The sequence below is a fragment of the Zingiber officinale genome, chromosome 3A, assembly GCF_018446385.1.
Source record: "Zingiber officinale cultivar Zhangliang chromosome 3A, Zo_v1.1, whole genome shotgun sequence".
Taxonomy (NCBI): domain Eukaryota; kingdom Viridiplantae; phylum Streptophyta; class Magnoliopsida; order Zingiberales; family Zingiberaceae; genus Zingiber; species Zingiber officinale.
The window spans coordinates 139,080,935-139,095,065 of record NC_055990.1 but is presented as its reverse complement, the minus strand read 5'-3'; the positions used below and the strand labels follow the sequence as shown (position 1 = coordinate 139,095,065).

The 14,131-nt window shown below is 41.3% G+C and overlaps 2 protein-coding genes across 8 annotated transcripts; both read right to left on the bottom strand.

Moving 5' to 3' along the window:
- Nucleotides 1-235: 235 nt before the first annotated feature.
- Nucleotides 236-4,135, bottom strand: LOC122052535 (pentatricopeptide repeat-containing protein At3g53360, mitochondrial-like). Of its 6 annotated transcripts, XM_042614099.1 has the most exons (4): nucleotides 1,516-4,135; nucleotides 1,337-1,411; nucleotides 739-888; nucleotides 236-497 (listed from the first exon to the last, which is right to left on the bottom strand). In XM_042614099.1, the coding sequence occupies exon 1, from the start codon at nucleotides 4,057-4,059 to the stop codon at nucleotides 1,768-1,770; it is 2,292 nt and encodes a 763-aa protein (XP_042470033.1). In that variant the 5' UTR covers nucleotides 4,060-4,135; the 3' UTR covers nucleotides 236-497; nucleotides 739-888; nucleotides 1,337-1,411; nucleotides 1,516-1,767. The 6 variants fall into 6 exon arrangements, with proteins under 6 accessions (XP_042470033.1, XP_042470037.1, XP_042470035.1 ...); XM_042614103.1 differs by lacking the exon at nucleotides 739-888 and having other exon boundaries at nucleotides 1,337-1,436; XM_042614101.1 differs by lacking the exon at nucleotides 739-888 and having other exon boundaries at nucleotides 237-497.
- A 261-nt stretch (nucleotides 4,136-4,396) lies between these two features.
- LOC122052534 lies at nucleotides 4,397-6,322 on the bottom strand. Of its 2 annotated transcripts, none has more exons than XM_042614096.1 (2): nucleotides 4,821-6,322; nucleotides 4,397-4,737 (listed from the first exon to the last, which is right to left on the bottom strand). In XM_042614096.1, exon 1 carries the CDS (start codon nucleotides 5,763-5,765, stop codon nucleotides 5,313-5,315), a length of 453 nt encoding a protein of 150 aa, XP_042470030.1. In that variant the 5' UTR covers nucleotides 5,766-6,322; the 3' UTR covers nucleotides 4,397-4,737; nucleotides 4,821-5,312. The 2 variants fall into 2 exon arrangements, with proteins under 2 accessions (XP_042470030.1, XP_042470029.1); XM_042614095.1 differs by having other exon boundaries at nucleotides 4,821-6,023.
- Nucleotides 6,323-14,131: the final 7,809 nt, after the last annotated feature.

Genomic DNA, 14,131 nt, shown 5'->3' with positions numbered 1-14,131 from the left:
TCAATTGGTCAAGATAATGACATGATCTTGAGAATATTCAAGTTGTACAAATATGTAACTTTTAAGAAAATTAATTAATTATAATTAATTATTTTCTTTTTTAATTCCTTTGTATATCTTTAAATCCAAGGCATGTAAACTGATTTGAATAAATAAAAAAATACAACAATCTTTTATGTTACAATTGGATTATAACAAAATAAAAACACATAAATTAATCATGATGCTTTTCAATGTATTTACTGTCTGATAATGACATTATGATCCCCAAACAAAAAAAAAAAAAATTTAACGAGCATTGTACAAGTGTTAAAACTTGTGCTTGTGGTCGGAAAAAGTTCCATTGCTATTGTGGGATTGTTACTTCCACCCCAAAAGATATGTATTAACTTATGCGATAACGGTTAGGCCTTCTGAGCATATAATTAAGGATTGAATTTCAGTTGTGATGCATCATAGAAAATTCCTCCAGTAGGCCGACGGACTTTTTGATTTACCTGATAGTCGGAAGAAAATTTTCATAGGATTAGATTGGTCATCTCTAAAATTAACCGGTTCAAAAAGCTAGGTACCTGAGTTATCCAAAATAAAAAAACATATGCACACTAGAGAAGACCTATCAAATATTCATCCCATTTCAAATTCGAAACCTAATTCTCTTATTACTCTTCTAGTGTTTTATCGTTGCAGCGGACAATGAGGGTACATCAACTACTTTCTAATAAGGAATGAGATGACCTCATTGCTATCTTTATCGCAATCCACCCATTGTAATCCAACTTCAGCGTTGGTTTCTCCAATTTTTCCATCTTCAATTACAGACTGAACAAAACATCATCAAACACCAAAGTGATCTTCAACATGAACTCATCACTAAATACAGAATCCCTGCACAATTTCATCGAAATACAGAATTCTCTGGTTAATGCATTGGATGCTCATTGCCATTCCCACAGTAAATAAAATAAACTGAAGAAAAGACACTCCATTTTTCAAAGATACAATGCATGATAAATTAGTATAATAAGAAAAGGCTGAAACTGGGAGAAAGTGAACATTCCTAGCATGAATCAGTTTAAAGTCCACGTAGACATTTGTTTGTGCCATGTGGTATGTGACATGTAAGGTTGAAAGTAGCATGCCATTTATAGGGAGTCCATTTCTGTTTGATCATTCACCAATCCTAGTATTAAATTTGCTTTGATACACATTTATAACCCTACTTAATTGAACAAATGACCAATCTAAACTTATCTCTATGGTTGTTACTATGGAAGTTGTAATGCGATTTGTATCAGATGCAAACCGATTGGCTGTTGAGACCCTTGCAACTTACCAGTCATAAAGTTATGTGGAGAAATATTGAAGTATTTGGACAAAGTAAATCTTTCATCTCATTGATGTCCTAATCCTACAACAAAATCAAAATGAGAAAACTATATTAATAGTAGCATTTTGTTTTGTATCAACCAAATTACTAGAAGTCAGAGAAAGTATAGATGTTTGACATATTACCACTGTCTGGTGCCACATTTTATGAACTTGATGACAAATCAGCAAACCGCTGTTAATGTAGCTGCAATTGCAATGGCATTCATTCTGAGGATATCCCGGTTATCCGAATGATTACACAAATCGTGCAATAACCTGCAGTGCCTGATGCTACTGCAAACGTTGTATGGTTTGAGTTATACGGTGCATCATGTCTAAATGCAATTTCCCGCAGAAAATCATTGGTAAAATGTTTTCTTCGTTGAGTGCTTTAATCTAATCATGCAGATTTAGTTGTCCAAGATCAAAGTTGTAATCAACCATCTCTAATCCCAACAGCTCTAACATTTGATATATGCCTTCTGATTGTTGGTGTGAAGTATCTTCTGCTATGAAAGAATGTACATCTCCCTTCAGCTTAATCCAACTCTTACCAGGCAATTTCTTAACGCTGTTGCTTTTCATCACCTTCCTTAACCTTGCAACGTCATCCCAACTTCCAGACGAAGAATAGATGCTGCATAATAAGGCATAAGCTCCAGAATTTTGTGGATCAATCCTCAATATGCTTTCTGCAGCATTTCTTCCAATTTCTGCATTACCATGTATCCTACAAGCAGCTAGGATAGTCTTCCACATAATGACATCTGGTTTAAAAGGCATTTGATTGATGAACTTTTCTGCATCATTTAATCTTCCAGCGCGAGCAAGCATATCGATGACACATGAACAATGTTCTTTTGTAGGCTCAATTCCATGTACAATTTCCATCATATTAAAGTAACGTAGTCCTTGATCTATTAGACCGACATGACTACAAGCTGTAAGGACACTGACATAGGTAACGTGATTTGGTTTGAGACCCAAACTTTGCATATGCCAAAACAACTCAAGAGATTCTTTTGCATGCCCATATTGAGCATACCCAAGAATCAAACTACTCCAAGAGAATACATCATTTCTATCACCTACCAAATCAAATAACTTTCTTGCATCTTCTAAGCTACCACATTTTGCATAGGTATCAATTATAGCATTGCGTACCATTGTGTCAAATTCCAGTCCAACTTTCAGCGCATAGGCATGAACCTGACTGCCCATATCTAAATAAGCCAAGTCGGCGCAAGCATTGAGTATAGCGTTCAACGTAATCTGGTCAAATTTGAACTCTGAATTTTGCATGAGATTTATAAATGAGAAGACTTCTTTTGATTGCTGGTGTTGCAAGCATGCAGAAAGAATTGTATTCCAAGAAACACGATCTCGATCCTTCATCTCTTCAAAAAGTTTGATTGCTGTTGACAAACCTGAACACTTTGAGTGCATCATAAGGAGAGAATTGAAAACAGCAATATTTTCATCCCAACCCAATTTCACTGCATGAGAATGGATCATTTCTCCTTTCAGTAAAGAATCACAGTCTGTACAAGCACAAAGCAAACATCGAATGGTGATATCATCGGGTTCTACACCAATATCTCTCATCTCGGAGAACAACTGAAATGCTTCATCAGATAGACCTAGAGAAGAGCATGCACTCAGTATAGAATTCCATGAAACTAGATCAGGCATTTTTATCTCATTAAACACCTTCTTTGTGCGATCTAACAATCCACATTGAGCATACATTTCACTCAGTGAAGATCCAGCAAATTCATTCCTTTCATACCCAAACTTGTAGCAAATGCCATGCATTTGCTCACCATACTGCAAATTTTTGATATTTCCGCAAGCACTAAATGCACTGCCAAAATGGAATTCATTGGGGTAATGAATACCTGAACAGATCATCTCTCTGAAAAGATGCAGAGCTTCCATCTCATAACCCTGCTGAGCAAAGGCAGCAATCATCGACCCCCATGAAACTGGATCTTTCTCTTTAATTGATTCAAACACTAAAGCTGCATCATCGATCCTATCCAACCTCGCATACATGGTGACAAGAGCATTCTGTACGAGCTTATCTCCACCGCAGTTCGATTTCACTGCGTGGCAGTGGAGCTGCCTTCCCAGTTGGACGTCGGCCAGGCCGGAGCATGCTCTGACGACGTTTCCCAGCGCGAAGTGATCGGGGTGCAACCCCGAGCGGAGCATGCCGAGATAGAGCACCACGGCGTCGAGGTCGCGGCTGTTCTGCGAGCAACCAGAGATGATGGAGGTCCAAGAGACGCGATTCCTGTTCGGCATTTCGTCGAACAGGCGGCGGGCATCGTCGGGAGCGCCGCATTTACCGTAGGCGTTGAGGATGTGATTGTGGAGGATGGTGTCGGGGAGGCAGGGGGAGGCGACGAGGTGGCGATGGAGGCGTCGGACATCGGCGAGGGAGCGGAGGTCCGAGCATGCGAGGAAGAGGGTGGCGTAGGTCGAGGGGAAGAGGTGGAGGTGAGGAGGGAGAGAGTAGAAGGCGCCGAGGGCGTCGCGGAAGCGATACTGCTTGCAGAGGCTGCTGATGAGATCGTTGACGTACTGTTGATTGTGATGTTGGATTTGGGTGAAAAACGGCGGACGAAGGGAAGAAGCAGATGCGACAGCAGCGGCGGCTGCGGAAGCAGCAGAGCGTTTGATCATTTGCCACTTCTTAAAGTGTTTGAATGTTTCTGAATCTAAATTTATTAATTTTTTTATTAATAATTTTGACCAATTGTCAACTTTAATATTGGGCCGTGATTGTGGGAGCTCAAGTTATGTTCTGCTATATCCCTCTAAATTCTATGAGCTCATTATCTACTGAGATAGACAAATTTAAGAGATGAACAATCCTTTCGTAAAAGTCAGCACTAAGCTACTTCATTGCGTAACTGATAATGCATCTTCAACTTTTGATAAGAACAATAATTATACACATCTTTAAGGCAATAATAGCTTTGAAAAATAAGACACAAGTTTTGACTAGATTTGCAATAACTTAAAGAACAAGCATATCTTTAATTTCTTGGGGAAAAAAGGCAACAAAATGTCTTCTCCAGTCAATAAGACGATATAACAATGGGGATGCAAATGACTAAGTTATCATAATCTCATCTTGAACTGGCAGTTTTCTTCCTGCCTCTTCTCCTCTTTGCCTTCACATTCGCTTGTAGATTCGCGCCTTGTTTCATCTCTCCTCCCTGAATGACTTCCTCCTCTTCCTCAGCCGTTTCCTCCTCTGTTTCCTTCTCTGTTTCTGAAGCGACTGGCTCAAAATTCTTGCTCATCAGCCCAGGAATAACGAAATTGGCGAACCAATAGATCGACAGCAGCAGCACACTGCAAGTTTCATGTACAGATTTAACGCAAATAATACCCATGCTTAATTGCCGCTACTGCATATTAACGATATCGCCAATTACCCGTTCTGAATGAGGCCTGTCAAGTCACCGCCTGCTGGTGCTGCTTCTGCTACTGCACTGAGAGTGTTCTTGGGAGGTCGATGAAGTGGAGACGCAGCATGGAAGAGGAATTTGTAGCGATTGTAATTGGGAAATTTTATTGGAAAATGCAGCGGCGGAGTTGTTCTTGGCTGGGTGAAGCAGGGGGCGAGGAAGGGATGATGAGATGGGAGAGCGCGGGAAGGAGAAGAGAGGGACTCCATGGCTTTGTGCTCGCTGCTCAGCCTTCGCAGTGGATAATATTTGTACAAGAGATTTTGAGTGGTTAGAAGGCAAGATGGATAAAATATGTGCGAATTTTCATTTCATTTCAATTGTTTTAAAACAAAGTCATGATTCAACTCGAAGTGATTCATTTCATTTCGCCCTCAAATGCTAATATATAAACTAGTACAGAATCTAAGTGACGCTGCATGCATGAGATAATAAGAGTGCTAGATTACGGTTCGGGTTTCAACCAAAGAACCCGGTCCGACTCCAAACCGCGTCGCGAACCCGGATCACGTCGCGACCCTTCAGCGTCCGTCCCGCCCCCTCGAGCACCGACGTGGATCCACTCCGCCCCTTCTCCCTCGCCAAGTACTCGTGAGGCGGCACCCACCCGCCGCCCTCCTCCTCCCCCTCCACCGCCACCGCCGCCGCCATCTTGATGAACCCGGGCCAAACTGGGACCTTCACCGGCGTCGACGCCGCCGCACGACGGTCCGGCGAGCTCCCGTCGCCGAAGGCGAACGACAGCGCCCCTGCAGCTAACTTGAAGCGCCGGTGATCGGCCCCTCTGCGACAGACGTCCTCCTCGGACCATAGCACCTCGTCCTCGTCGAGGTCGGGGAGGTCCTCCTCCCCGGCCGAGCGTCCGGTCCCGAAGAGGCGGTCGGCGGCGTGCCGGCGAGGCTTGGCCGTCATCGTGCACGACCTTCGGAGCAGAGCGCGCTCGCTTTCACGGCGAAGGCGATTTATAACACGATGAGCGCGAGCTTACAGCAGGAAGCAATCATGCACGCGTCGTAAAGGGAGGGCCCGAGCCACGTAGAGTGGCACAGTGCGTCTTCATCCGGCGGCCAGTGGCGGATCGACAACTATACGGTTGCTGTCCTCTGTGAACCCAACAATTACGAGGCGCGTCTGCGTTCAATAATGGTGGCATTAATGGAGGTCCCCCATGGATGATCACTAGCCGCTGCTCTTCGGCGATGGTGGAGACGGGAGAAGGTAAATGGAAAGGAGAGGAAACGGATTCGCGCGTTTGGGCGACTGCGAGTGTAAATGCACTGGTGCAGGTCCCGAGGGGATGTGGGCGCCCGCGGCGGGTAGGCTCGTACGGCATGTCATGAAGGTGGGCGCTCGGCTGTCCCCCTGTTCGACGAAATGTCTCTGTAATTCTCACATGATATGAGCTGCTCCTCGCACGTACCTCCTCTTGTTTGATCCACCTTTACAGGGAAAGGAAATAAAACAATTTCACACAAAAGAAATCCTACCAAGAACATAAAGGAAATTACAATATTTGCATTTTTTTTTTCAACCTTGTTCCAATATTTTGTTTTGTTTTATTTTTTAAACATAGTGTTTGCAGAGTGTGTGTTAAAATTGATGTTAAAGAGTTGACATGAAATAGAAAAAAAAAATGTACAAATTAAAAGTTTTTTTTTTTGTAATTTATGTATTAACTCAAAAAAAAAAAAATTTGATTACCATATGAAATGAAATTCAATAAGACATGATAGGAGAGCTAAATGGCAGAGACAGTTACCCTACGAAAACTCATCCCGTCCACACCCAAAATCCAACCTAGCCCACCCCTTGTTAAATTCAAGCTCCTCCCAATTTTTAATTTCTAAATCAGTCCCTGGATAAGGTTATCAAGTAAATTATGTTTGATAAGGTTATCAGAAAAAAATCATTTCAATTAAATTCACCTAATATACTATTTAGCATCATGTCTACTATTCAAAAGTTTGATCATAATAGTCGGCCTCTGACTAGATATAAAATTATCAATTTGTACCTAGAAGAACAAGTGGAGGAGATAAATAATTGGATCTTATCATGCAAAAAAAATAAAATAAAAATGTATATATATATATGATAGTTGAATATGAATGAGCATTATCAATTATCCATTTGATGTAATTATAGAATATTATGATATATTTTCCGTATATCACCTAATGAATAGTGTAGTGCGTGGAGATAAGGACATATAAGTATGTGGTTATAAATAATGGTGTCAATTTTAATAGGACTAAGAGGTGTCAGAGCAAGAATATTCAATATTGTTCTAAATAGTTTGTGAAACACATTGCATTAATTTAATGATGTTTTAACATCAATAAATTCGATATAACCCACTGAGGTAACATTGAATATGAGATGATGAATTTAGTATTTTTTTATTGCAAATTTTATTGGGGGTAAAAAAATTTATAATTTAGATGATTTACTAGGTTAGATAATATTGAACTAGGACGATTGATCTGACTCCATAGAAATTTATTATCGGCCGTTAAAATAAATCAGGAAGCGCTTGCGGTGAGTAGCCCAAAAGTCAAGTATCTCTAATTACACGTCCCATTTGAAGAAAAAAAATATCTATAAACACGTCATACATAAAAATTAAACCATGAATATCTGGATGACAACTGGATACTCTTCCATTGTACTATAGCCCTAGGGTATCAATAAACTCGACATACTGTAAAAAAGATAAAATCCATCACTTTAACGTCCTCCCTCCAACTGCTTCACACCATTAGGAAAGTATAAATCATAAAAATCAAAACTAACCATTATATAAGAGAATAATTCCTCGGTCTTGCTCAATTAATTCTATAAATTTATCATATAATAACTAATTATGTCAGATACCAACAAACTCCATATAGAAGCTAGGGAAAAGAACTATCATTAATAAAAATCTTTTAAAATCATCATTAGCTCACTCGGTTCCACTAAAGTCATCTTAGAAAAAAAGTTAAATTGAAGAACATGTTCAGTGTTCAGAATTAGCAAGTCTCTCAAGACTTTACACTACTTATGGTAGGGAGATAAAAAATTATTATATGTGCTAATTTTAAAACTACATTATTAAGCTTATTTTCACAATAGGGCCTTTATATATACGTTGTTCTATACAAGAACCCAGAGACAAATACAACTAGATAACATCTACCATTTAATTTATAAAATAATAGATAAAATAGAAAGATGTCTAGAGTCACTAATCATCAATTAAGTATCAATATTATATTTATATAATTCATTTGACACCTATATAATTTTTCAACAATAAGAATTTTAATATCACTTAATAATAACAATATATATTTGAAAACTTTAAGTTATTAGCATATCAATATACATATAGTTTAGCCATAAATGATGAACTTTTGATGACCATATATAATATCTAAACTACAATTACTATATTTTATCATAGGATTGATATTGAGTCACTCAAGATGAACGATATTACCTCTCCAATAAACTATAATTAAATAGAGAATTAGGAGGCGTTTGGTTCATTCATAGGAATAGGAATCGGAATGAGAATCATTGTATTGTGGAATGAGAATGGGTATGAGCATGAATATCACTCTTAAAAGCAATGTTTGGTTAGTTGCATATTTTCTATCGGAATAAATCAAAATTTCCTTTTTTACCCTTAAAGAAAAATAAGAGAAAAAATTATATATGAGAGAAAGATGAATGTGAGAGAAAAATATGATGCAAGAGAATGATGAGAGAGAAAGTATGATGAGAGAGAAAGTATGAAGAGAGAAAAAGTGTGATGGAAAAAAATGAGAAAAGAGAGTGTGATAGTAGAGAACATGATGAGAGAGAAAATATGATGTGAGAGAAAGTATGATGGGTGAGGATGAAGAGAGAGAAAATATAATGAGAAAAAATGAGGAGAGAGAGTGTGATGAGAAAGATTGAGGAGAGAGAAAGTACGGTGAGAGAGAAAGTAAGATGAGAGAGAAAGTGTGATGAGAAAAAAAGAGAACAGTGAGTGTGATGGGAGAGATTGAGGAGAGAGAAAGTATGATGAGAGAGAAAGTGTGTTGAGGAAAAAAAGGAGGAAGTGTGACAAGAGAGATTGAGGAGAGAGAAAATGTGATGAGAGTGAAAGTGTGATAACAAAAAAAGAGAAAAGAGAGTGTGATGGGAGAGATTGAGGAGTGAGAAAGTATGATGAGAGAAAAAGTATGATGAGAAAAAAAAAGGAAGAGAGTGCGATGGAAGAGATTGAGAAGAGAGAAAGTATGATGAGAGAGAAAGTGTAATGAGAAAAAAAGAGTATGATAGGAGAAATTAAGGAGAGAGAAAGTGTGTGATAAAATGACGAGAGAGAAAACATGATGAGAGAGAAAATATGATGAGAGAGAACAAGGAGAGAAAAGTGATACGAAAGAAAAAAAATAAATATATTTTGATATTTGATATTAAGGGAGAAAATTTTAATTTTAGGTCAAGGGTATTTTTGGAATAAGGGAATATTTTGATTGATGAAAATGGGGTAATGACTCATTGAAGGGGAGGTACATGGGAATGAGCTATTACCCAATTTCAATGATTCATTCCCTTATTTGTATTCCTATTCCCATAATCCAAACATTAACAATAGTAATCAATGATTCTCATTCTCATTCCCCACTCCTATTTCCCTAAACCAAACGCCCCCTTAGTTGTTGAAATTATTACGAGAATTAAATATTTCAAGAGGCATACGACTGTTTTAGCTATCCATAAATATAAATTAGATATTAGTTAATATAAAATAATTTATGTTCGTTATAATATTCATCTTCAATTCATAGAGAAGAGAGAAAGGAATGAATCTAGTAATAATGTATACTCATTTGATATTAAATTTGTCTAAAATGAAGATGTTCTACTTTTTTTTTTATATAATCTAGGTATTTTTAGCTTTTATGGTCCGATTAATCCTAGAGATGACTAATTCGACTCCACGGGAGTTTCCCATTTCTTACGAGGATAAATCGAGAAGGGCAGATAGGCATGTGCGGGCAGTCCGACATCATAAGTTTTTTAAACTTTCCAAGTGTAATGTGCCTTGGGTGAGATTTAAACCCTTGTGACATATGGAGTTCATCCCACTTCTTATTAGGACATGTAGAGAGTTAGAAGGGGTGAATAGCTTCGTTCGCTTCTTTGAAGATGATTTATAGTAGAAAATTGAAACGAAGACTCCACAAAGTTAACGTCTTTGATTTACTTAGTCACCTTCTTGAGGTAACTAATTGAATGATCCGGCTCTCTCTCACAATATTTACTATGAAAATCTCTTTATCGGAATTCCTCCGGAGGTGGAGAAACCTCATACAATCTTGAGCACAAGAAATATAAGAAATGAAAGAGAATACAATGAATATACAACTTTACATGAATTTTGCTTTGGACGCTTTCTTATTCCTTGAGTTGTCTTTTGTTTAGTTGAAAATGCAACAACACTTCTTTCTTAACCCTTCAAGAATTGGGGTGTGGAAATCTGTATGAACTCCCTTTATATGGATTCTCCTCGAGCTAATTTTCACCTCCTAATCGATTAGCCTTTTTTTCCAATTGATTGCCACGTCATAATTTGACTGTTCTACCTATATAATGACTTTTCTTGAATGTATAATCAATTGGTAAGTCATACTAATTAATTAGCTAACCTCTAATCGATTGTTGAATTGATTCCATAGCATTATGTGCTCTCATAAAAAAAAGACCCCAATAGATTGGCCTTAAGGTAATTGATTTACCAATCGATTCCAAACTCTATTATTTTTCGTGAAAACAACTCCCAATCAATTAGGTAATCAACGTAATCGATTAAAACATGTCTCAATCCATTAGTTAATTTTCCTAATTGATTCGAACATCTTCTGTTTGAATTGCATCTCCTGACTCCTGCCAATTGATCACTCTGATTAATTGGCACTGCTCAATTGATTAAGTCAATCCACTCTTTGGCAATCGATTACTAACCCTAATTTCAACCTTTTAGAGGTTGAAATAGCATCTTGCCTGGTATCTGATTGACTTCAACCTACTAGGACTTCTATTGCCCAACATTCAGTTAGTCATCTGTGACCTGTTGGAACTTTCCGCTGTCTAGTATCCAGTCAACCTTGACCAACTAATGATTCTCGCATGGGAGCTGAACACAGGGCTCACTTTTGATTCTCGCATGGGAGCTGACCTGAAAGGTCATTGGTCGTGAGAGCAAATCTCACTTATAACTCGCACTGGGGCGAGAGTCTGGGACAACCGACCTGAAAGGTCATTGGGCGTGAACACAGGGCTCAGTTTTGATTATCGCATGGGAGCTGACCTGAAAGGTCGTTGGGCGTGAGAGCAGAGCTCACTTATAACTCGCACTGAGGCGAGAGTTTGGGACAACTGACCTGAAAGGTCATTAGGCGTGAGCACAGGGCTCACTTTTGATTCTCGAATGGGAGCCGACCTGAAAGGTCGTTGGGCGTGAGGGCAGAGCTCACTTATAACTCACACTGCGGCGAGAGTCTGGGGCAACCGACCTGAAAGGTCGTTGGGCGTGAGCACAGGGCTCACTTTTGATTCTCGCATGGGAGCCGACTTGAAAGGTAGTTGGGCGTGAGAACAGAGCTCACTTATAACTTGCACTGAGGCGAGAGTCTGGGATAACCGACCTGAAAGGTCGTTGGGCGTAAGCATAGGGCTCACTTTTGATTCTCGCATGGGAGTCGACCTGAAAGGTCGTTGGGCGTGAGGGCAGAGCTCACTTATAACTCGCACTGAGGCGAGAGTCTGGGACAACCGACCTGAAAGATCGTTGGGCATGAGCATAGGGCTCACTTTTGATTCTCGCATGGGAGCCGACCTGAAAGGTCGTTGGGCGTGAGAGCAAAGCTCACTTATAACTCGTACTGGGGCGAGAGTCTGGGACAACCGACCTGAAAGGTCGTTGGGCGTGAGAGCAAAGCTCACTTATAACTCGTACTGGGGCGAGAGTCTGGGACAACCGACCTGAAAGGTCGTTGGGCGTGAACACAGGGCTCACTTTTGATTCTCGCATGGGAGCTGACCTGAAAGGTTGTTGGTCGTAAGAGCAAAGCTCACTTATAACTCGCACTGGGGCAAGAGTCTGGGACAACCAACCTGAAAGGTCGTTGGGCGTGAACACAGGGCTCACTTTTGATTCTCGCATGGGAGCCGACCTGAAAGGTCGTTGGGCGTTAGAGCAGAGCTCACTTATAACTCGCACTGAGGTGAGAGTCTGGGACAACCGACCTGAAAGGTCGTTGGGCGTGAGCACAGGGCTCACTTTTGATTCTTGCATGGGAGCCGACCTGGAAGTGGTTGTGAGGGCGAGCTCACTTATAACTTGCACCGAGGCGAGAGGTCGGGACAACCGACCGAAGGTCGTTGGGCGTGAGCAGAGCTCACTTTGATTCTCGCATGGGAGCCAACCTGAAAGGTCGTTGGGCGTGAGAGCAGAGCTCACTTATAACTCGCACCGAGGCGAGAGGTCGGGACAAAATGGTCGTTGGGCGTGAGCATAGGGCTCACTTTTGATTCTCGCATGGGAGCCGACCTGAAAGGTCGTTGGGCGTGAGGGCAGAGCTCACTTATAACTCGCACTTAGGCGAGAGTCTGGGACAACCGACCTGAAAGGTCGTTGGGCGTGAGCATAGGGCTCACTTTTGATTCTTGCATGGGAGCCGACCTGAAAGGTCGTTGGGCGTGAGGGCAGAGCTCACTTTTAACTCGCACTGAGGCGAGAGTCTGGGACAACCGACCTGAAAGATCGTTGGGCGTGAGCACAGGGCTCACTTTTGATTCTCGCATGGGAGCCGACCTGAAAGGTCGTTGGGCGTGAGAGCAGAGCTCACTTATAACTCGCACTGAAGTGAGAGTCTGGGACAACCGACCTGAAAGGTCGTTGGGCGTGAGCATAGGGCTCACTTTTGATTCTCGCATGGGAGGCGACCTGAAAGGTCGTTGGGCGTGAAAGTAGAGCTCAGTTATAACTCGCACTGAGGCGAGAGTCTGGAAAACTCCGGTCCAAGACCAGTGGCGATGGCGTTGGTCCGAGACCTGAGACCAGTAATAATACTCCGATCCGAGACCGGTGGCGATGGCGCTGGTCCGAGACCAGTAATAAAACTCCAGTCCGAGACCGATGGCGATGGCTTGGCCCCAAATGGGGGAGGTATAGCAATAGGTAAGCTGGTCTTTCCCGGCTTCGTCCGTCCTGCCTCATGTTGACCTAGTCGTTATTACTAGCCTTGGGCTAACTCGCACCAACCGCCCTCTCCCTGTACTCACGGTATGTATGGTATAGGGCTAATAATAAAGCAAGAAGTACGTAAACCTTACTTGACCCTTGAGCTACGGCGACCCAGCGGCTCTTGTGGTAAGCTTGGTTAGATAGTCTGAGCAAGGAACACCTGCACAGGCCTACTCACTATTTCCTGACCTGCGAACCGCTCCTGCTGACTTGATCATGCCTTCCCAACCTCTTTAAAGTCACATAGGCTTGGCAGCTCTACGAAGCTTCCCGCTTATTCTTGGCTCTTCCCTACGAAACATCTGCTTTCTTTTGTCTTTGGGCGGGCTTTTCTGTGAATAAAGACCTTCCATGCGCCTATCCTACTTCATGATTTCCTTGTCATGTCAATCATTAATGCACTTCCTCTCGTAATGACACCTGTCCAACGCCTTTACTGCTTACGCCTCTTGACACCAGCTTTTTGACCCTTTTCTGTACACACCTTCTATCGGGCGGCGCTTGGGTGTATACCCAAAAAGATACTCGGCTCAGCTTTCGATATTTCCTAAGAATGAATGAGCTTTATAAACCCTAAAGGTAGTCCGCCGCTTTCACTTTGGTGCTTCGCTATCCCCTTCTCTTCGTTCTTGGCCGTCTCTGGCAGTGCGACCTTCTGGCTTCCTACTTACTCCCGACCTGTGACCTCCCTTGTTTCTGGCCCCTTCGCTTGCTTGCTCCCCCTAAACATGGATAGTAAGGAAATCTTCTGGTACTCATACTACATTTCTGACTTAGACCATCATGACTTGTCTTCGCTTCAATCCAACTTGGAGCTGGGTTCGGAATACGAGTTTCGTCTCCCTGGGCTGGACGAACATCCTTCTTCTCCCCCTGAAGGCTTTATCATTATCTTCAGGGATCAAATCTTAGGAGGTCTTCATTTTCCTTTACACCCTTTTCTTTCTGAGTTGAGTCAGTACTTCGGTATTAGTATCTCTCAGTTTGCCTC